Source organism: Haliotis rubra, unplaced genomic scaffold (genome assembly GCF_003918875.1).
Source record: "Haliotis rubra isolate DU_JTF1 unplaced genomic scaffold, ASM391887v1 Scf151, whole genome shotgun sequence".
NCBI classification, from domain to species: Eukaryota; Metazoa; Mollusca; class Gastropoda; order Lepetellida; family Haliotidae; genus Haliotis; species Haliotis rubra.
In genome coordinates, this window is record NW_025765459.1 from 15052 (window position 1) to 38394 (window position 23343).

At 41.4% G+C, this 23343-nt stretch overlaps 1 protein-coding gene across 1 annotated transcript; it reads left to right on the top strand.

The window, feature by feature from the left end:
* Positions 1–14802: 14802 nt before the first annotated feature.
* On the top strand, positions 14803–19881 carry LOC124270330. The gene is made up of 4 exons (XM_046705377.1): positions 14803–15125; positions 15405–15947; positions 16419–16502; positions 17846–19881. The coding sequence occupies exons 1-4, from the start codon at positions 14894–14896 to the stop codon at positions 19879–19881; spliced, it is 2895 nt and encodes a 964-aa protein (XP_046561333.1). The 5' UTR covers positions 14803–14893.
* Positions 19882–23343: the final 3462 nt, after the last annotated feature.

Genomic DNA, 23343 nt, shown 5'->3' on the forward strand with positions numbered 1-23343 from the left:
TACAATCCTGGACTAATAACTGTAACTCATTGTAATTATGCCGTAGTCCTCTGCAATTCCACTGTACGATGTTGTTGGAATAAACTATCTTTTCGGGGGATTTATTGGGGATCTACCCCGTACATTTTTGGAGGGCGACAAGCTTTGTGCCCTAGATTGGACGTTTTTGGACACGTCCATGTCCTCAAGTGATCCGTATTTGTTATAAAGTTTGATTTTATTTTCAGACCCTTTTGGGGCTCTGCCACTTTGCTTTTGTGAAAAATCAGGCTTAGATTTATTTTTTCCTCTTTTGTACATTAGACAACGATTGAGACCTCGTGGGTGGCTGTGATGATGAACCATGATCAGATGCTGATCCTGACTGACTTTGTGACATGCCAGGAAGTGGCTCAGCAGTCTGAGTAGATATTGCAGGTGTGAAAATCTGTGGAGAATCGGTGTTCACCCAAGTTAAGCTGGTTTGGAAACCTGAAGAAGATTTAGAAACTTTAGTGGATGGCTCAGATGGTGTTATGGTTTTTGAAGCCAATGTTTCTTGTGGGTCACATCTTTGAACAAGTTGTTTCGCTTCGGCAAAACTAATATTTTGAGTAAATGTGATCCTGTTTATTTCCATCTTGTGCTTCCAAATCGGACACTCTTTAGAGAAAGAAGAATGGTCTCCTGAACAATTGGTGCATTTCTTGTAATCACTGTCACAATCTTCTGTTGTCTGGGTCTTCTCACCGCAGTGAGAACACACAACAGACAATGTGCAGGTACTTACACCATGACCATACTTTTGGCACTTGAAACATCTCAGTGGATTCGGAATATACGTTTCCACTTTGATGTGACAGTAACCAGCCTTGATTGAATTAGGAGCAGTAGGCGTAGAAAATGAAAACAAGTAAGTGTTGGTTTGTTGGATCTGGTTGTATTTTCGGGTAGTGAACGTTTTACGAATAGCACACCTTGGTCCTTCATCTCGGAGGCAATATCAATGTCCATCATATCAGCAAAAAGGTCTATCTCGGTCCCTCACAATGCCCTTGCTGGTGTTAAGCGTTCGGTGGGCAGAGACTGATACTGGAATGCCGACAAATGATTTAGTTGAAAGGAGGTTGTTTGCCTGTTGCCTCTTAGTGCATTCAACAAGTAAAGAACCAGTACGTAAAACGTTTAACATTTCTCACATCTCCTGCAATGCCTTGTATGCCCTTTGATACGGCAAAAGGGTTCAGCTTTGATGGAGTATTGTCAGTGGTCCCAATTACAATAAATCGTGGCCAGTAATCAATGGATGTGGACAGTCTTTGGTTGTTAACATCAGGATCAGTAGTATCAAGAGGACGTTTTGTTTGTTTGAGTGGGGGGTCGTAAGCCATGGTAAGTTTATATTGTTTCGTCATCCGAGCTCCCCACCCACCACGGAGTATCACAAGGACAATGCTAAAAGCACAACGTCATGAGGCCATTGGGATGGTCCGTGGGGGAATGTCTCAAAGACAAGTGGCTGAACATTTCCACTGCCACCGGAACACCATTTCTGCACTGGTGAGACGCTACCAGAACACAAATGACGTCATCGATCGGCCACGTTCTGGACGTCCACGTGTAACAACGCCAAGACAGGACATATGGATAAGGGTGACCCATCTTCCCCACAGGTTTCAGACTGCAGTGATGACTGCCCGAACCATCACTGGACTTCGCCATATCCACCCCAACACAGTTCGACAACGTTTACGTCATCACGGGATCAGACCACGACGTCCCGCGATACAGCCTATCCTGACACAACGCCATCGACAAGCTCGCCGAATGTGGTGCCGAAATCATATCCGCAGACCCTTGTTTTGGTGGAGAAATGTTGTTTTTACAGATGAGTCCAGGTTTAACATTTCCCATACTGATGGACGTCAACGTACCTATAGACGCGTGGGAGAACGTTATGCACAGGCCTGTGTCTTGCAGAGGAATCGCTTTGGTGGTGGTTCCGTAATGATTTGGGGTGCAATAACAGCACGCCAAAGAACTCCTGTCGTGATTGTTCAGGGCAATTTAACTGGTGTGGGCTACAGGGATCAGATTCTTTGACCTGTGGCAATTCCTTTTCTGCTACGTCATGGTCCTGGGTTACCATTCCAACAGGACAATGCCCGCCCTCATACGGCAGGGGCTCCTATGGATTTCTTGCAACACCACAACGTTGACTTACTGCCTTGGCCTGCAAATTCACCGGATCTCTCCGCGATAGAGCATGTTTGGGAAGAGATGGATCGACGTCTACGCCGTCTTCCTCATCAGCCAGATAACGTCCTTGACCTTGAAACAGGCGTGACATCCCACAAGCCATCCTTGCACGTTTGATAGGCTCAATGCGTCGTCGATGCACTACTGTTCTCAATGCCGATGGTGGACATGCCCATTATTGAGCTTGTGACATGGTCGTTTGACCCCTGTCCCGCTTGTGGACTCGTGACGTCATTGTGCTGGACTTTTCAATTGAAATTCTCCCGACTTGTTATGGTCTCATGATCCCTCCATTAAAGTTTATATGTACCTTTGACATTGTTATCGTACTTATCAACTGGGATAATATTTTGACAATGCACTTTTTGTGGCTAGTATATTATATTTATTTTTTAATTGATTATATTCTTGTTTATATTGTAATTCATTAGTTACAGATTTCTTAAACTTTGTCAGAGTTAGGTCAACTTCAGGCCTCACCAGTTGCCAAGGAGGAGAAGAAAGAAGACGGGAAGGAGTTATATTTTCCAGCTCAATGCCGGCAGCTGAAATGAATTGTTTAATTCTCAAACCAAGAGGCGAAACAAGAGAAGGCTTTTTGTTGTACAGATCCTCATAAAGAGAATTAAAAACACAGTTAAATGCAGGATTTGACTCATCAGAATATAGTTTTGTTGCATACTGCAAGGATAATTTTATACGGCGTTGTGTAAGAGATGGCTCATCGGCCTCGACGTAGAGACTGTCAACTGGAGAAGTTCTAAATGATCCAAGACAAAGTCTGAGACCTTGGTGGTGAACAGAATCAAGTAGTTTAAGGTTGCTTTTGCAGGCTCCGCCATATATGATCGAGCAATAATCAAGTTTAGATCGTACCAATGCTCTATATAAGTGAAGGAGGGTAGTTTGATCCCCTCCCCACTTTGAATTGGAGACAACCTTTAACAAATCGGGTGCCTTCAGGCATTTAGCTATAAGAGATTTAATATGTGGCAGGAAGGTTAAATGGGAATCGAAAATTAAACCCCAAGAAGTTGGCCTCCTTTACAACTTTGATGGAAGTGCCATTTAAAGATAGTTCTGGGTCCTTATGAGGCGTATATTTACGGCAGAAATGTATACAATTAGTTTTTGATTTAGAAAATTTAAACCCGTTTTCAAGACACCATTTATTTATTCTGTTTAAACAGAACTGCAGTTGCCGTTCAATAGTATGCATATTTTTACCAAGACAAGAAATATTGAAATCATCCACAAATAATGATCCATGGAATGAATCATTTAAAACCGTTGATAAACTATTGATCTTGATGCTAAACAGTGTGACGAACAAAATACTGCCTTGAGGGACACCCTGATCCTGATTATAATGATCAGACAGGGTTGAACCCACTCAGACTTGAAAGTGCCTGTCTTTTAAACACTATGATATAACAAGAGGCAAACGGTCTCTCAAACCAAAATCATGTAAATCCTTCAAATGCCATGCTTCCAGGTCGTATCATAAGCTTTCTCAAGATCAAAGAAAATTGATACAGCATGTTGTTTATTTACTATAGCATTTTTAACAAAGGATTCTAAACGTACCAAATGATCAATGGTAATACGATTTTTCCTGAAACCATATTTAATATTTGTTTTTAGGTTATTGGTTTCAAGATACCAAGTTAATCTATTATTCACGATACGTTCCATGGTTTTACAGACACAGCTAGTTAGAGATATCGGTCTGTAATTAGACGGATCTGTATGATCCCTGCCAGGTTTTGGTATTGGGACTACAATGACATTACGCCACGAAGGAGGAAATTCTCCAGACGTCCATATTTGGTCAAATATATCTAAAAGTGTCATCAGACATGGTTCAGGTAAGTGTTTCAGTAGCTGGTAATGTATGTTATCACCACCCGCTGCAGTGTCATGAGCTTGCTCAAGAGCAGTATGTAGCTCATGTAATGAAAACACTTCGTTATAATCTTCACCGTTATTTGATTCGAAATTAAGTTTTGTCTTTTCCTGTTGTTTCTGATATCTCTGAAACTCAGGGACATAATTTGCCGATGATGACTTTTTGGCAAGAGTTTCACCAATTGTATTTTCAATTTTAGACTTGTCAGTAATTAAATTATCACCATCTTTAAGATGGTGAACAGCAGATTTTGAACCTTTGCCTTTAATTCTTTAAACCATGTTCCATACCTTGGACATTGGCGTGCGTGAATTTATTTTTGAGACAATTTCTCCAAGATTGTCGTTTGTTTTGTTTAAAGGTACCACGCGCCTTTGCATTGAGTATTTTAAATTTATTTACGTTAAGAACAGTTAGATGATGGCGGAAATAACGCTCGGACTTTTTCCTCGCTTTTCTAGCTTGTCTACAATCTGTATTAAACAACGGTTTTCGTACATGTGGAGTCGTAGAGGACTTGGGTTTACACTCATCAGCTATTTCATTTAAAACGTCAGCAAAAGTTTGAATGGGATCAGTTATATCACTGAAACATTCAGGTCGCAGTTTCGATTTACATATAGTTTGATATAAAGACCAGTTAGCCTTCGCAAAGTTCCATCTTGTATGCGATGGAGATTCAGATGGGGTTATTTCTGAAAGGATAGTTGGGAAGTGGTCACTTCCACAAAGGTCATTATGAACAGACCAATCAAATTCATTCAGGAGGTTAGAATCTGCAAAAGACAAATCCAAAGAAGAATAAGTACCAGTTGCAGGATGCAGATAGGTGCTTGAATCATCATTAAATATGCACAGGTCATTATTGGAAATGAAATCTTCAATTATTTTGCCTTTAGTATTAGTGTCAGTACTGCCCCAGAATGGGTTGTGACCGTTTAGGTCACCCATTATAACACATGGCTTTGGGAGTTGATCATGGAGTGATTGAAGATCAGTCAGCTGAAGGTTCGATGAAGGCGGAATATACAGAGAGCATAACGTAAACGCTACACCCAGAGTAATTAGCACTGCAACAGCTTGGAGATTAGTGTTAAGTGTAACAGGGCTGTGAATAACATCCTGTCGTATAAGGATAGTAGAACCTCCAGTGGCTCTATCACCTGGAGGGGAAAAATAATGATACGTTTCAAACTGACGTAAGTTAAAATTATCTGTCTGTTTCAGATACGTCTCTTGCAGACAGAACGCTGATGGCGTTAATTCCAGGATTAATTGCTGTATTGCATTAAAATTTGTCCGGAGTCCTCTGCAGTTCCACTGCACGATATTGATAGATAGACCTATGTTTTAGGCGGATTAATTGGGGATCTATCCCGCCCCGTTTTCGAGGGCGACAAGCTATTAGCCCTAGAATGGACGTTTTCGGACACGTCCATGTCCTCAAATGATCCGTATTTGTTAAATAATTTGATTTTATCATCTGTCAGGAAGTGTTTCTGCAGTTTGTGTAGATATTGCAGGTGACAAAATCTTCGGAGAATCTTTTTTTTTATCCAAGTCAAGTTCGTCTGACAGCTGTCAGATGATGTAGTTACTGATGGGGTTGTGTCTGAAGATGTTTTGGCTTTGGAAGTATAAGTTTCCTTAATTTCAGATCGTAAGACAAGCTTTTTGGCATCAGCAAAACTGATATTTTGAGTAAACTTTATCTCCATCTGCTGTTTCCAAATGGGACAATCTTTTGAGAACGATGAGTGATCACCTGCACAATTGGTACACTTCTTAAAGGTACTGACACAATTTTCTGTTGTATGTGACTTCTCACCACAGTGAGCACACACAACAGACAATGTGCAAGTATTAACACTGTGTCCGTATTTCTGACATTGGAAATACCGCAGAGGACTTGGGGTGTACACATCAACTTTTACATTGCAGTAACCTGGCTTGACTGATGGAGGAGGAGTCAGGTCAGAAAGAAAAGAGATATGTATTGGTTTGCACAGTTTCATTATTTTTACGGGATGCAAACCTTTTCACGTAAAGGACTCCTTGATCTTTCATCTCCGTTACAATGTCAATTTCCGTCATATCTGCAAAGAGACGAACTAGGTTTCGTACAATACCCTTACTGGTTTTAAGTGTTCTGTGTGCAGAGACCATAACCGGAACTCCGACAAACAGCCCTGTGGACAGCAGGTTGGTTGCTTGCTGTTTTCTGTGACACTCGAGTAATAGAGCTCCTGTACGCAAGCTTTTAATGTTTTTAATTTCACCTGCTATGCCGTGGACACCTTTTGATATTGCAAACAGATTTAGCTTCAATGGGGCTTTATCAAGAGTCTCCAGAACGAGAAACGTGGCCAGTAATCAACGGATTTTGAAGGTCGCTGTTCGTCGTCATCAGTATCGAGTGGACGATTCGTTTATTTGTTTGGGGTTTTGTAAGCCATGTTGAGTTTATTTTGATTCGTCATCCGAGCTCCCCACCCACCACGGAGTATCATAAGACAATGCTGATCGCAAGTGGATTTCCAACTTGCAGCACCAAGGATACCCGGGATGATATACTCAAGCAGAATAATCAACAAGTAATTATTCCACCAGATTAACCCATGAGCCACTGCCTTCTGGAAATAGGACTCTAGGCAAAATACTAAATTGGAGTTGTTCAGTCAAAAAACAAATATATTATCATAAAGCCGAGACACATGACAAAATCTTTCTAAATAATTTTAAAAAAATTGCACAGCAAAATTTAAATGTACAGAGCTTAGCATGACCAGCCGATTGATAGAACCGGGCCAGTTCTACCACCCGTCTAGGTGAAGTAAGGGCCGAAGTGGTGTGTTGGGCAAAGGAACGCTGTTCCTTGAACCAATGCCCTCAACCACCAGAATCCCGTCCTCCACCGACACAGGGGCGCAACCCACGGCAAACGGGTTGGTGGACCAAATATACCCCCCGGGTCCACAACAGGGGGTTGAAGAGCGCTTAGCGTTACCCAGCACCCACCACGAGGAGGTGGCTCTTCACGGGTGCCGCTGGCGATTGTAAGAAATGTTAGCCAAAATTAAAATGACAAGAATGCTCCTGATTATAATGGTCAGACAGGGTTGAACCCACTCAGACTTGAAATTGCCTGTCTGTTAAACACTGTGATATAACAAGAGGCAAACGGCCCCTTAAACCAAAATCATGTAAATCCTTTAAAATGCCATGCTTCCAGGTGGTATCGTATGCTTTCTCGAGATCAAAGAATATCGATACTGCATGTTGTTTATTTACTATTGCATTTTTGACAAAGGATTCTAATCGTACCAAATGATCAATGATACTACGATTTTTTCCTGAAACCACATTGAATATTTGTTTTGAGATTATTGGTTTCAAGATACCATGTTAATCTATTATTTACTATTCGTTCCATCGTTTTACAGACGCAACTCGTTAAAGAGATTGGTCTGTAATTAGACGGATCAGTATGATCCCGGCCAGGCTTTGGTATAGGGACTACTATGGCTTTACGCCAAGAATTTGGGAAATTCCCTGAAGTCCATATTGTATCAAAAATATTTAGAAGTGTTTCAAAACATGATTCAGGTAAATGTTTCAAGAGCTGATAGTGTATTTTATCAGCCCCTGTTACTGTATCATGAGCCTGCTCAAGGGCAGTACGTAACTCATGCATTGAAAATAATGCATTGTAGTCTTCTCCATTGTCTGAGTTAAAATTTATTCTTTTCTTCTCCTGTTGTTTCTGATGTTTCTGAAACTCAGGGACATAATTGGATGAAGACGAATGTTTGGCGAGAGTTTCACCAAGTATATTGGCAATGTCAGTCTGATCAGTTAATAAATTATCACCATCCTTCGGATGATGAACAGTAGATTTGGAACCTTTACCTTTTATCCTTTGTATCATGTTCCACACCTTTGAAATCGGTGTCCGTGAGTTTATCTTGGAAACATAAATTCGCCAAGATTGATGCTTATTCTGTTTAAAAGCACGTCGAGCCTTGGCAATAGTGATTTTAAAATTATTTAAATTGTGAACTGTAGGATGCCGGCGAAAGTATTTCTCTGCCTTCTTCCTACACTTCCTGGCCTGTTTGCAATCATCAGTAAACCATGGTTTACGAATGTGTGGTGTCGCAGAGGACTTAGGAATAGTTTCATCAGCTATTATAGTTAGCTTGTCCGAGAACAACTCAATAGGATCCATAACATTGACAAAACGGTCAGATTTCAATCGGTCAGAACAAAGAGTCTGAAATAAAGGCCAGTTGGCCTTTTAGTGAGTGAGTGAGTTAAGTTAACGTCACATCGGCAATATTTCAGCCATATCGTGACGAGAACATTTTACATTGAAATGGAATATGTGTATATTATAAAACCTGTCATCGAAGGACAGTAAAACAACTAGATTATCACAATTAGATTTAAAACTAGTGTGGAAGGTTAAAACTAATAGCGCTATTAGGACAATACAAGATAAAAACAGGCTATAGATCGCCAACAACTGAAGGTAGATCACCATACTAGGAACCATGGGACTAGGGACTTACATTACTTTTGCTACGTGCATGGACCCTAGTTGGATTTACATCATCCCTTCAGCCGCTGGCGATTGTAGGAAAATTTAGCCGGCAGTTAAAAGAACAAAGATACTACATTTAAAATATGGTAAATTTACATTTTACTTTGAAAGTTTTGGGACTTAAGTACCCTCTCAGGAGGACAATAATTTTACGCTACTCCAACCCCCTTTGAGGGTACAGCCACTAACAATCTCAGTTACTAATCTAAACTACCAACAATAAAATATTTAGCTATTTACAGATCAGTCAACAAATCTAAAATCTAATTCTTTTAAAAAATCGACTATTAAATGATAATTAACATTATAAAAAAGATCGCAGATTTGTGTAGAGCTGCCTTGGCAGCATGATCGGCCATTATGTTCCCAGAAATACCAACGCGGCTGGGTAACCAACAGAAGACGATGTCGCATTGGCCAGTAACTAGATCATTATATTACTCGATTATTTCAATTAAAAGTGGATGTCTGCAAGATAATTTTTTAATAACCTGAAGGCAAGAAAGAGAGTCAGAAAAGATTATATATTGTTTATGTTTAGGGTGTCTTTGAATATATTTAAGAGCTGTTAAGATGGCGTTTGCTTCTGCTGTAAATATAGAGCTGTTATCCGGTATTCTAGAAGATATTGTTCTGGAGCCAATGACAGTGGCACATGCCACTGCGCCACCGTCCTTGGACCCATCTGTAAATATGGATTTATAGATATTATATTTACTTTTTAATTGATTATACTCTTGTTTATAATTCATTGTAATTCATTAGTTTCTGATTTTTTAATCTTTGTCAGAGTTAGGTCAACTTGTGGCCTAACCAATTGCCAAGGAGGAGAAGAAAGAAGACGAGAAGGAGCTATATTCTCTAGCTCAATGCCGGCAGCAGTAATGAATGGCTTCATTCTGAGCCCCAGTGGCGGAACAAGAGAAGATTTCTGGTTGTACAAATCCTCATAAAGAGGATTAAAGATACAGTGAAATGCAGGATTCGATTCGTTAGAATATAGTTTTGTAAGATATTGTAAAGATAATTTTATACGTCGTTGGGCAAGAGAAGGCTCGTCTGCTTCGACGTAGAGACTGTCAACAGGAGAAGGTTTAAAAGATCCAAGACAAAGTCTTAGACCTTGGTGATGGACAGAATCAAGTAGTTTTAGATTGCTTTTGCAAGCTCCACCATATACGATGGAGCCATAATCAAGTTTCGAACGGACCAATGATCGATATAGGTGGAGGAGGGTAGCATGATCCCCTCCCCACTTTGAGTTGGAAACATCTTTCAACAAGTCAAGTGCCTTCAGGCATTTAGTTTTAAGGGATTTAATATGTGGCAGAAACGTTAAGTGCGAGTCAAAAATTAAACCCAAGAACTTGACCTCCTTAACAACTTTGATGGGTGTGCCATTTAGGGATAGTTCAGGGTCTTTATGCAGTTTGTATTTACGGCAGAAATGTATACAATTAGTATTGGATTTAGAAAAGTTAAAGCCGTTTTCCAGACACCATTTATTTATTTTGTTTAAACACAACTGCAGTTGTCGTTCAAAAGTATGCATATTTTTACCACGACTAGAAATATTAAAATCATCCACGAAAAGTGATCCATCGATTGAATCATTTAAAACCTTGGGTAAACTGTTGATCTTGATACTAAACAATGTGACAGACAAAATACTGCCTTGAGGGACACCCTGATCCTGATTGTAATGATCAGACAGGGTAGATCCCACGTGGACTTGAAATTGTCTGTTATTTAAAAAGTTAGCTATAAACTGAGGCAAACGGCCTCGCAATCCAAAGCCCTGTAAATCTTTTAAAATGCCATATTTCCTCGTAGTGTCATATGCTGTTTCAAGATCAAAAAAGATAGACACAGTGTGTTTTTTATTAATTAGAGCATTTTTAACAAATGATTCCAAACGCACTAGGTGATCGACAGTACTTCTGTTTTTACGGAAACCACATTGTATATCTGTAATAAGGTTATTTGTTTCCAAGTACCAAACAAGTCGATTATTTATCATGGTCTTGGTATTATGGTCCATGGTCTTGCAAACGCAGCTAGTTAGTGAAATTGGCCTATTATTGGAAGGATCAGTATGATCTAGTCCAGGTTTAGGGATGGGCACAATCATAGCATCGCACCACGACGAACGAAATTTTCCAGATGTCCAAATATCATCAAAAATAGATAAGAGCGTCTCTAAACATGATTCTGGTAAGTGCTTCAGGAGTTGATAATGTATGCTATCAGCTCCGGAAGCAGTATCATGAGCCTGATCAAGAGCAGTATAAAAGCTCGTGGATTGAAAAGGTTTCGTTGTAATCTTCCCCATTATCTGAATTGAAATTAATAGCTTTCTTTTCTTGCTGTTTTTGATATTTTTGGAATTCAGGTACATAGTTAGATGAGGAGGAATGTTTGGCCAACGTCTCACCAAGTTTAATTGCAGTATATGATTTATCAATCAATAGCTGATTCCCATCTTTGAGATGGTGAATGCCAGATTTAGAGCCCTTACCCTTGATTTTCTGGATCATATTCCACACCTTTGATATCGGTGTGCGCGAATTGATTTTTGAGACATAGTTTCGCCAAGAGTGGCGTTTATTTTGCTTGAAAGTACGTCGTGCTTTAGCGTTTAAAATTCTAAATTTGTCTTAATTGTGGACCATAGGATGGTGACGGAAATAATGCTCAGCTTTCTTCAGTGCCTTCCTTGCCCGTTTGCATTCGTCGTTCCTTTAAACCATGGTTTTCGTACGTGTGGAAGTGCAGAGGACTTTGGGATACACTCGTCAGCTATGTGATTTAGTTCATCTGAAAAACATTGTATGGCATCAGGAATATCATGAAAAAGTTCAGGCTTGAGTTTGTCAGCACAGAGGGCTTAATATAAAGGCCAGTTAGCCTTTTTAAAATTCCATCTTGATGATTGAGGAACATCTGATGGATTCACGGATTTTAGTATTGTTGGGAAATGGTCACTTCCACAGATGTCGTCATGGACCGACCATTCCAATTCACTCAGTAGGTTAGAGTCAGTAATAGACAAGTCAAGAGCTGAATATGTTCCTGTGCCAGGATGTAAATATCTCTGTGAACCGTCATTATAAATGCATAAATCATTATTTAATATAAAATCCTCTAGTAATTTACCTTTGGTGTTTGTATTATTACCACCCCAGAGTGGGTTGTGGCCATTTAAATCCCCCATGATTAAACAGGGTTTAGGTAGTTGATCATAAAGAGCTTGCAGATCGGTTAGTTGAACAGCTGATGATGGCAGAATGTACAAAGGGCATAAAGCAAATGCAACCTGTAATGTGAGTCGAACTGCAACGACTTGAAGATTTGTTTTAAGTGGAACTGAGCTATGGATAATATTGTTGCTCACCAGGATGGATGATCCACCAGAAGCTCTATTACCCGGAGGAGACAAACAGTGATATGCATTGAATTGACGGAGGTCAAAAGTATCTGTCTGTTTCAGATTCGTTTCTTGTATGCAGAACGCTGAAGGCTTAAAATCGTGGACAAGTAACTGTAAATCGGCTAAATTAGTCCTCAGTCCTCTACAATTCCATTGTATTATGTGTGAGGACATTATGTCTTCGGAGGATGGACTGGGGATCTACCCCTCACCTTCCTTGAAGGCGACAAGCTATGTGTCCTACCATGGTCTTGTTCGGACACATCCATGTCGTCAAGGGATCCAAACTTATTAAAGATTTGGATCGGGTTTTTTGCCCCTTTTGGGGCTCTGCCACTTTGATTCCTTCTCGACTGTTCAGTGTTTGGTTTTGACTTGCTTTTAACGGTTGCCTGTGATTTAGATGATTGTTTCTGAGATGCAGATGTATCAATCTCAGAAGATGCTTTGGACTGAATGATACTTTTGGAGGAAGACATGGTTTGGGAACAGGACGTCACTTGTGAAGGCTTCACCTGGATTTTAGTAGACAGCAACGTGGGAGCAGAAGTGGAAGCCCAGGTATAATCTGTCTGGCATCCGACTGAAGTACATTCAACTTGTTTTTGTTTCGAGGCTTTAGTAGAAGCAGAGAGGGTGGTAGCATAAGTCGGACCTGACTGTTCTTTTTCGCGTCATAGAATGAAATATTGCGCTCATGTTTCACCCGCGAAATTTTAGATTGCAATTTCCATGTAGGGCACTCTTTGGATGAAGACGGGTGGCAACCAGAACAGTTGACACACACAGGAGGTTTGTCACAAAGACTGCTGTCCTGACATGTTCCAGCGCATCGTTGGCAAGCAGCTGGACTGTGGAAAGACTTGGACCCATGACCGTACGTTTGACAGTTAAAGCATCTCAAGGGATTAGGAATAAATGTATCCACCCTCAAGTTGCAATAACATGCTTTCAGAGATGTGGGATGAACTGGAAGACAAAAAGTGAATAAATAGGTATTTGTTTTGATAATCTCGTTATTCTTTTTGACCGTGAATCGTGAAACATCAGTAACTCCTTGTGACTGCAATTCTACCACGATGTCAATTTCATTCATATCAGCAAGACAACGTCCAATATCACGGACGATGCCTTTGCTTGTATTCAATGTCTTGTAAGGGGGACACCTTAACAGGAACATTTGATAACAATTTTGTGTTGAGCAGAATTTGAGATTGTATCTGTTTCTTACACTCAATGAGCAGAGAACCAGATCGTAGCTTTTTAATCTCCTTTACATCACCGGCTAAACCTTCAATGCCCTTTGCCACAGCAAATGGGTTCAACTTGAGAGGGCCCCCATCAGGAGCACACATGACGAGGAAATGAGGCCAATTGTAAGGGCCTGTGAGAGATGTAGGAAGCTCATCCTCTGAGGAAAACGAATCATCGGATACGTAGGAACGTTTTTTGTGTGTGGGTGCCATGGTAGAAATATATATGTTTCACCCTCCTAGATCCTCACCCACCACGGAGTGTCAACAAGGACGATGTCTCATGTCTATGGATCTCCAAAAGACGACACCAAGGATACTAGGAGGGTATACTCAAGCAGGAAAAATCTTAAAAAGATATGTCCTACCGGATTGGCCCATGAGCCACCGCCTTCTGGCATAGGACTCTAGGCAAATTAACAAATCAGTAATCATATTTTCACCGAATATTTATCGCCAAGATCAAACCATATATTTTGGAAAAGATCAATCAAATTTTGTGCAACGTACTTACCATGCACAGGGCTTGGCATAACCAGCCGATTGATTGAACCGGGCCAGTTCAACCACCCGTCTAGATGAAGTAAGGGCCGAAGTGGTGTGGTGGACAAAGAAACACTGTTCCTGGAACCAATGCCCTCAACCACCAGAATCCCGTCCTCCACCGACACAGGGGCGCAACCCACGGCAAACGGGTCGGTGGACCAAATATACCCCCGGGTCCACAACAGGGGGTTGAAGAGCGCTTAGCGTTACCCAGCACCCACCACGAGGAGGTGGCTCTTCACGGTTTCCATGATGATGATGAAGACATCATTCTGATGGGTACTTAGCATCTACTAATAGGAACGGGTGCGTAATCATCAATCGTCTCATCAGCTACCTGTTTAGAAGGAACGACCCCTTTTTCACCTTGTTATTTATAGTTGGCTCAATGTCTGAGGATTCGTCACTTGACAAGGAAGGATCAGAATCTGATCCGAAATCTGAGGTGGAAGCAACACATTGTTCTGCTTTAACACACAATCTGGGTCCTGTATGGACCCTTTGACTGGAGAAATATTAATCATATTGTTACAAAGCAAATAAAAAGGTCAAAAACGTATGTACAGCCGACACACGTGTCTTAACTGTTTGAGGCCATTATGAAGAAGGGTTTATGGATAACTTGCATTGCCAGATCTTGCTTAGCGAGACTTTATTAGATTTAAATATGGCCTACTTCCGGATATATTATGATGTAGATACCAATACCACTTCTACTATGTTTATGACATGAAATTATGAATATTTGGAACACTTAGTCTAATGAAGGTTCGATGCTAATCAGGATTCTAAAATATGGTTTGTTTGCTTGTTTCAGAACTTAACTGCAGTCAAAATTACCAATTGGTATTATGGTAACATGTCTCTTGGAATCTGAAATGCTGTACATGGAACAAACTATGAACTTTTGAAGGATGGAAACTGACAAAAAGTTGCCACCAGATGGCACTGTTTCTGCATCCTCCACAAATACAACCAGGGGAAGAGAACAGCCAGGCAAACAACATACCACAACACTGACACCAGATGGCGCTGTGGCTGGATCCCCTGCAGGTTCTTCTGTGGTGACCAGGAAAAGAAAGAAGCAGGGGCGACAACGTACTACAACACTGACACCAGGTGGCGCTGTGGCTGGATCCCCTGCAGGTTCTTCTGTTGTGACCAGGAAGAGAAAGAAGAAGGGGGAACAACATACTATAACACTGACACCAGAAGGCGCTGTGGCTAGACCTTCCACAGATACTCTCACTGCCACAGAGGCAGGTCAACAGCAGGGGAAACAACCCACTACAACACTGACAACAGATGGCGCTGTAGCTAGGCCTTCCACATATACTGTCACTGCCACAGAGGGAAGTCAGCTGCAGGGGAGACAACCCACTACAACACTGACATCAGATGGCGCTGTGGCTAGACCTTCCACAGATACTCTCACTGCCACAGAATCAAGACAGCAGCAGGGGAGACAACCCACAACAACACTGACACCAGATGACACTGTGGCTAGACCTTCCACAGATACTCTCACTGCCTCAGAGGAAAGACAGCAGCAGGGGAGACAACCCACTACAACACTGACACCAGATGGCGCTGTAGCTAGACCTTCCACATATACTGTCACTGCCACAGAGGGAAGTCAGCAGCAGGGGAGACAACCCACTACAACACTGACACCAGATCGCACAGTGGCTAGACCTTCCACAGATACTCTCACTGCCACAGAAGCAAGACAGCAGCAGGGGAGACAACTCACTACAACACTGACACCAGATGACACTGTGGCTAGACCTTCCACAGATACTCTCACTGCCTCAGAGGAAAGACAGCAGCAGGGGAGACAACCCAAAACAACACTAACACCAGATGACGCTGTGGCTAGACCTTCCATGGACACTGTCATTGTCAGAGAGGGAAGTCAGCAGCAGGGGATACAATCCTTTTCAGCAACCACACACAACTACCTACCAGGTGAGGCTGTTTTCAAAACTTGCATTTGCATTTCTTTTTAGCAAAAGTGAGGTGACGATTGGGTGCGTGCATGTGTATGAGTATGTGTGTCTGTGTGTCTGAGTCTGTGAAAGTAATCAAGGCACAATTATTCACCAAGTTTGATCCCTTGGGTGTAAAAGAATTCTGTGACTTTATGTTCACATTGAATATTTATATTGATTATGTTTTTGGGGTTGCCAGAATCAGAACTCTAACTTCAGGTTTTGCTAAGGTGGTTCACATATGAGTCTAGCATCATTTCTGAACTTTTTGTCTCTCATTAGTGTGGTAAACATGGAAGACTTGCACCATTTCTTAATATATGTCACTCCCTTACACCCTTTCTCATTCACATCAGTAGAAAGCCTGCAATATTAACATAATTCAAATCTGATCAGCAGATTTTTTTATTTCAATGGATTGTAATGGATTTTTCTTTCTTTAACCCAGGTTGTACAGTTTCACATTATGACATGTCCAACTCCTCCAACATTGCAGTCGGAGACAGAGGACATCGAGGCTGTATATCACAAGGTGGGATAATAAATATAGAAACCTACCTGATGTTTTAAGTAACCTGATGTATAAATGACCATCTGTATAAACGACCTGAAGTTGTCCGATCGAGGTTACAACATCCAAGAGTTCAGTAAAGTTACAAAAACTGTTCTAGACGACATGTGGAGAACATTTCAAATGTCTGCTACGTACATGAGCTGCTGAAAAAGGGCCACCTGTATAGCAATTACCTGTTGTACATAAATCACCGGCTGTATATAAATGACCCGCTCTATTAATGACCCGCTGTATAATTGACTTTCGGTATACATTACCCGCTGTGTAACTGACCTGTCTTATAAATGATCCGCTGTATAACTAACCTGCCTTATCAATGACCCGCTGTATAACTGACCTCTCTTATAAATGATCCGCTGTATAACTGACCTGCCTTATAAATGATCCTCTGTATGACTGACTTGTCTTATAAATGACCCGTTGTATAACTGACCTGCCCTATAAAGATCCGCTGTATACCTGACCTGCCTTATAAATGACCCGGTGTATAACTGACTTGTCTCATAAATGATCCGCTGTATAACTGACCTGTCTTATAAATGACCCTCTGTATAACTGACCTGCCCTATAAATGATCCGCTGTAAAACTGACTTGCCTTATAAATGACACGGTGTATAACTGACTTGTCTTATAAATGATCCGCTGTATAACTGACCTGTCTTATCAATGACCCGTTGTATAACTGACCTGCCCTATAAATGATCCGATGTATAACTGACCTCTCTTACAAATGATCCGCTGTATAACTGACCTGCCTTATAAATGATCCTCTGTATGACTGACTTGTCTTATAAATGACCCGTTGTATAACTGACCTGCCCTATAAAGATCCGCTGTATAACTGACTTGTCTTATAAATGATCCGCTGTATAACTGACCTGTCTTATAAATGACCCGTTGTATAACTGACCTGCCCTATAAATGATCCGATGTGTAACTGACTTGCCTTATAAATGCCCCGGTGTATAACTGACTTGTCTTAGAAATGATTCGCTGTATAACTGACCTGCCTTAAAAATGACCCGTTGTATAATTGACCTGCCTTAAAAATGATCCGCTGTATAATTGACCTGCCTTATAAATGACCCGCTGTATAATTGACCTGCCATATATATGATCTGCTGTATATAAATCAGCTGCGGTGCTTCCTCCATGTTGACCAAATGTTTAGTCATATTAAATTTCAGCTATAAATAGCATTATCTGTGGTATTCTGAATTATATTGAATTCAGAATGGTTTAAAATTTAGCAAACTTGGAATTTCAATTTTAATTTTATGTTTGTTCTCATTTTCTCCAGAGAGCCTCAGCATAAGGATGAACCAGCTCAGTGATATGTTAGTGGCAACCTGTGCTCTTCACGAAGCAGAAGATCTTCTGAAGAGGTACAGCCACGTTGCAATCTGTGGAGCCCCTGGAGATGGGAAGACTACTGCTGCTCTCAGGATCTGTGAAACGTATTTGAAGAAAAACTATCAAGTATTGTTTGTTGAAAATATTGAAGAGTTTGACATTGATGTCATCATTAAGCGAAAGTATGACATGCTGGTTGTGTTTGATGATATCTTTGGTTCTGTTGCATTTCCTAGCAGCTTGGAGAAATTACGTAAAGTGTTCAATGCCTTGGTTGATATTTTACTTCGATTTAAAAGAGACGAGGAGCTAGCAGCCAAGGAAGGAAGAAAGAAGAAGAAAGTGAAGAAAAGTATGATGAAAAACGAAGATGAGAAGCAACGTAATGATGAAACGACACAAAACTGCAACTACAAGCTTCGCTTCATTTTCACATCCAGGAACTACAACTGGAATGAGGGCTGTGCAAGACTCCATCAGTTCAAAGTAAATCTTTTTAAACCTGAAACCATTGTTGATATGATCAAGACATGTTTAACCACTGAAGAAAAGAAACAGATCATGACATTGTTCAGGACCAGAAGCCAAATCTGCAGTATCTCCGATAAGGACATGAAAACTATTACAGAGTTAAAAGACAGCATGTTTGGATATCCTTTGACCTGTAAACTGTACTTCACCAACCAAGCGTTCCAGATACATAGTCTTGGGGACTTTTTCCTGAAACCAGTGATATACCTGAGAGATGACCTTGACGCCATTGTCCGTGAAGGCAGCAGCAGATCGGCTGCTCTGATTCTCCTGGTCCTGTGTGGAGGGAAACTGGACCTTGCCTCCTTGACGTGTGGGACAGACAAGAAGGTCACAGATCTGTTTCATGTTGTAAAGGAGAAGGTAGCACCATGCACCGATACAGACATAGAGAGAGAGATCAGCAATTTTACTGGCACCTACTGTGTAGTGGAGAATCATGTGGCCTCCTTTTTACATCCAGCGATCCATGATGCTTCAGCATGTGCTTTTGGGAATCTCAACAGTGTTTTATTAGTAAAACACTGTTCCCTTCAGTTTGTGTATGAAAGGGTTAGACCAAGCATGACTGATGCTCGACAGACAACCCAAGTTGATGATGTGGAAAACATTATCTACATCACTTCTCGTCTTTACCAATTGATGATCACTAGGTTAGTGAAAGGTATCCGTGAAGATTGCTTTAGATGGACAGTAGGACATCCTGTATTCAGAAACGATGAATTAGCATCCTCACTGATGACGGAACTGGAAAATGACTTGCCTGATTTAGTCCTCCGAAAGGACAGCACATCTGGTGAAAGTTTTCTATACTGGACTTCCCTGTCTAATAATGGTTTACTGTTCAGTCAGTCATTATTACTGATGAGTGAAAAGAAAACTCTTTCCCCTGAAAATGTCAATGACCTGTATGAGAGTATGTCAGGTTGTATAAAGGCTGGCAAGGTGGGGAACCTGCAACGTATTGTTGATGTGCTAAAGCACCATGGAGAATATCATGCAGACAGAAGGATGGTGTCAGACAAAACACTGCTCATAATTGCTGCAGAGGCTGGACAGTTGGATGTGTTCAACTTTCTACTGCAAGAAGGAGCAAATGCTTTACTAAGGGACAATGAAGGGAACAGCTGCCTTCATCATGCATGCAATTCAGGAAACATAGATATTGTGAAAATTGTTGTGGAAAGGTTTCCAGATATGACTGATGATCGTAATAATCAGGGTTTCACATCTACACTGTTGTGTGCTGAGACAGGACAGGAGGAGCCCCTCAAGTACCTGGTGTCACATGGTGCTTCTCTCTCTCTTAAGACATCTGGATTTCAGAGTTGTTTATATGTGGCGTGTGCAAGTGGTCATTTATTAACTGTCAGATATTTGTTGTCTTGTGGACTTATCGACGTTAATGAAAAAAACAATAGTAAACAGAACGCCGATTATGATGGCTGCTGAAGCTGGACACTCTGATATTTGTTGCCTTCTTGTGTCAGAGGGAGCTGATGTTTCACTTTGATAACATGGGCAGAGACTGTCTGATGTATGCATATATTGGAGGTAACATGTCTATAGTTAAGCACCTACTGTCTTTGAAAAAATTCAACATCAACATGAGAGATCGTTTCAGCAGTACACCAGTCATGATGGCAGCTGAAGCCGGACACTCTGACGTTTATGATTTTCTTGTGTCAGAGGGAGCTGATGTGTCACTTACTGATCATGATGATCATGACAGAGACTGCCTGATGTATGCATGTATGGGAGGTAACATGTCTATAGTTAGTCATCTACTATCTAAGAAAATATTCAACATCAACAGGGGAGATTGCGAAAAAAGGACACCAGTCATGATGGCAGCTAAAGCTGGACACTTTGATGTTTATGATCGTCTTGTGTCAGATGGAGCTGATGTGTCACTCACTGATAACAGGGACAGAGACTGTCTGATGTATGCATGTGAAGGAGGTAACATGTCTATAGTTAGGCATCTACTATCTTTGAACAAAATCAACATCAACAGGAGAGATTGGTCCAACAGGACACCAGTTAAGATGGCATATGCAGCTGGACACACTGACGTTTATGACCTTCTTGTGTCAGAGGGAGCTAATGATAACAGTCCAATTTTATAGAGCTAGTTCCATGCTAAATGCATGCTCAAAGCGCACAGTAGAGAGGAGATTCAGGGAAGAAAAGCTTGTATGAAAAGATGGGTTTTAATCCTGTTTTGAAAGCTGATAGAGTTCCTGAGAGACGGATCATCTGAGGAAGAGAGTTCCAGCATGAGGAGGCGGCAAAGGCAAATAAACGTTGGCCATAAGTTGTTGTTTTGACTTTAGACACACAGAGGAGTTGCTTTGATTCAGAGCGCAGAGAACGGCTTACGACATAGTGGTTGAGTAAGTCCGACAGATAGGAAGGAGCTTGATTCTCGAGGCACTTGTAGGTTAGGCAAAGGACCTTGAATGTGATTCTGTGAGAGACTGGAAGCGAGTGTAGATCCCTTAGAATTGGTGTGATATGGTCTCGTTTCTGACTTTTTGAGATAATTCTGGCGGCGGTGTTCTGCCCTGGTTCTTGTTTGTAAGGTACAGAGGAGCACCTCAGTGGACACTATTACAATAGTCCAGTCTCGAGATGACGAGGGGAAGAACCAAAATTTTGGTGGCGTCTACCGTCAGATATTTTCTGATGCACCATGAAAATATGATGTGTTGACAAGATGGTTGACTTGCCCTTCGAGACTAAGCTCTGGATCGATGATGACCCCAAGATCACTTACGGATTCTGATAAGGGAATGTGCACTGTCCAAACGTGAGGGAGTCAAGTCTGCATGTTTCCGTTTTGCTTTGGATCGAATCATCAAATATCCAGTTTTAGAGTCGTTTAATTTCAACTTGTTGACATCATCAAAGCACTCCGAAAGGCTATCTGCAGCAGAGGTGACACTCAAGGCATCAGACTGGATCATCTTGAATCGTCAGCATATTGATGGCGAAGAATATCATGATCTTGAACAACCCTGGCAAGGGCTTTTATGAACATGGTAAAAACCACAGGGCTAGTACCGAGCCTTGGGATACTCCACATGTCAGTTCCTGGGAACCAGATAAACATCCATCGATGAGGACAGATTGCTGTCTCTGTGAGAGGTATGAGTGAAACCACGCTTGGGCCTGTCCTTCGATGTGATATTCAGTCCGAAGTCTCGAGGTCAAGCAGTTGTGATCGATGGTATCAAATGCTGAACTCAAGATCAAACAAACCAATAGGGCAAGATGACCTCTGTCCACCAAGCCTCTAGTCATTGAGGACCTTGACAAGATCTGCCTCGCTGCTGTGGTGCTTTCTATAGGCCGACTGAAACTCATCAAACAATCCATGCTGACCAAGATGCAAGAGACGTTCAGCAGCAACTCTTTCCACAAGTCTTGATAGGAATGATAAATTTGAAACAGGCCTGTAGTTTTTTAAATTGTCAGAGTCTAAGGATGGTTTCTTCAAAAGGGGCTTTACAATTGCTGTTTTCAGAACTGACGGCATCAGTCCTGACTGGAGGCAAGCATTGATAAGGGAGACAATCACCGGAAGAAGAATATCCAATTTGCAGAAGGGGTTTTGTTGGAATCGGATCCAATCGGATAGCAAGATGTTGGCTTAGATCTCGTTGTGAGTTTCAGAACTTCCTCTTCAGTGAAAGGTTCAAATTCACACAGCTGACTGATGGTGATCTGGGAATGTGGATCTGATTGCGTTGATCTATGCGAGTGTTCAAGAATTCTTTCTTGTTTTTAATGTATATCGAAACTAGATTCCTAGCTTTGCAGAAGATTTGTGTGTCGACCTCCAAACATGCCTTGAGCCAACGTCTCTCTGCTACTATCCTTTCAGCCTTAGTCACTATGTCACTTACTGATGACTGGGACACAGATTGTCTGATGTATGCATATACGAGAGGTACCAAGTCTATAGTTAGGCACCGACTTTCTTTGAAAATACTCAACATTCACAGGATACATTGCTCCAACTGTGCACCAGTAATGATTGCACATAAAGATGGACACTTTTTGCATCAGAGCGAGCTGGTCTGTCACTTACCGATGACAAGGGCAGAGACTATCTGGTGTATGTAAATAAGGGGATCACTTTAACATGTCTATAGTTAGTCATCCATTGTCTTTTAACAGTAGAGATCGCGACAAGTGTACACCAGTCATGATGGCTGGACACAAGTTGATGTTTATAACCTTCTTGTATCAGAGAGAGCTGATCTGTCACTTACTGATGACTGATGTATGCATGTTAAAGAGGTAACATGTCTCTTGTTAGGCAACTACTCTCTTTGTACAAAATCAACATCAACAGGAGAGATAGCTTGGACCGTACAATAGTGATGATGGCAGCTGAGGCTGGACACTATGATGTTTATCACCTTCTTGTGTCAGCTCAGGTAACTGAGGCAGATGTACAGATGGAACATTTTGTGACTGAAAAGATTTTGCTTTTAACAGGAAAGATCTGTCTGGTATAATTGAAGAAGATCCTTTTCACAATGTGTTGTTACAAGGAAGTAGGAACACAAAGTATCACTTGATCATGTACATTTGAGATACCTATGACAAATGGGTAAGGTGTCCTACAAAACCAGCCCATATCAGAGTGGTCGTTTCGTTCCAAGTCTATGCTAAAGACTACTGTCAAACAAGGATAAGTTGAGCACCTCCCTGACAATTGGCCTGTATTAGCATGTATGGAGTGCCACCCACTGGCGCTTGCCATTCCGAGCGAAGGCCCCCAGGTTGTCCGCGATCACATGTAGTGCGATGGGTGCAACACGTGGCCTGTCTCAGCAGCTACGTGCGTAATCAATTTCATCATCATGCACTGCATGTGCACTAGCCTACATCTGCTCTACC

What these genes read in the sequence shown, in the direction of transcription:
- LOC124270330 (XM_046705377.1), top strand. Translation starts at nt 14,894, where the DNA reads ATGGAAACTGACAAAAAGTTGCCACCAGATGGCACTGTTTCTGCATCC. An exon ending in TGTGGCTGGATCCCCTGCAG is followed by an intron (nt 15,126 to 15,404) that starts GTTCTTCTGTTG and finishes GACCTTCCACAG; the next exon opens with ATACTCTCACTGCCACAGAA. An exon ending in TCGAGGCTGTATATCACAAG is followed by an intron (nt 16,503 to 17,845) that starts GTGGGATAATAA and finishes CATTTTCTCCAG; the next exon opens with AGAGCCTCAGCATAAGGATG.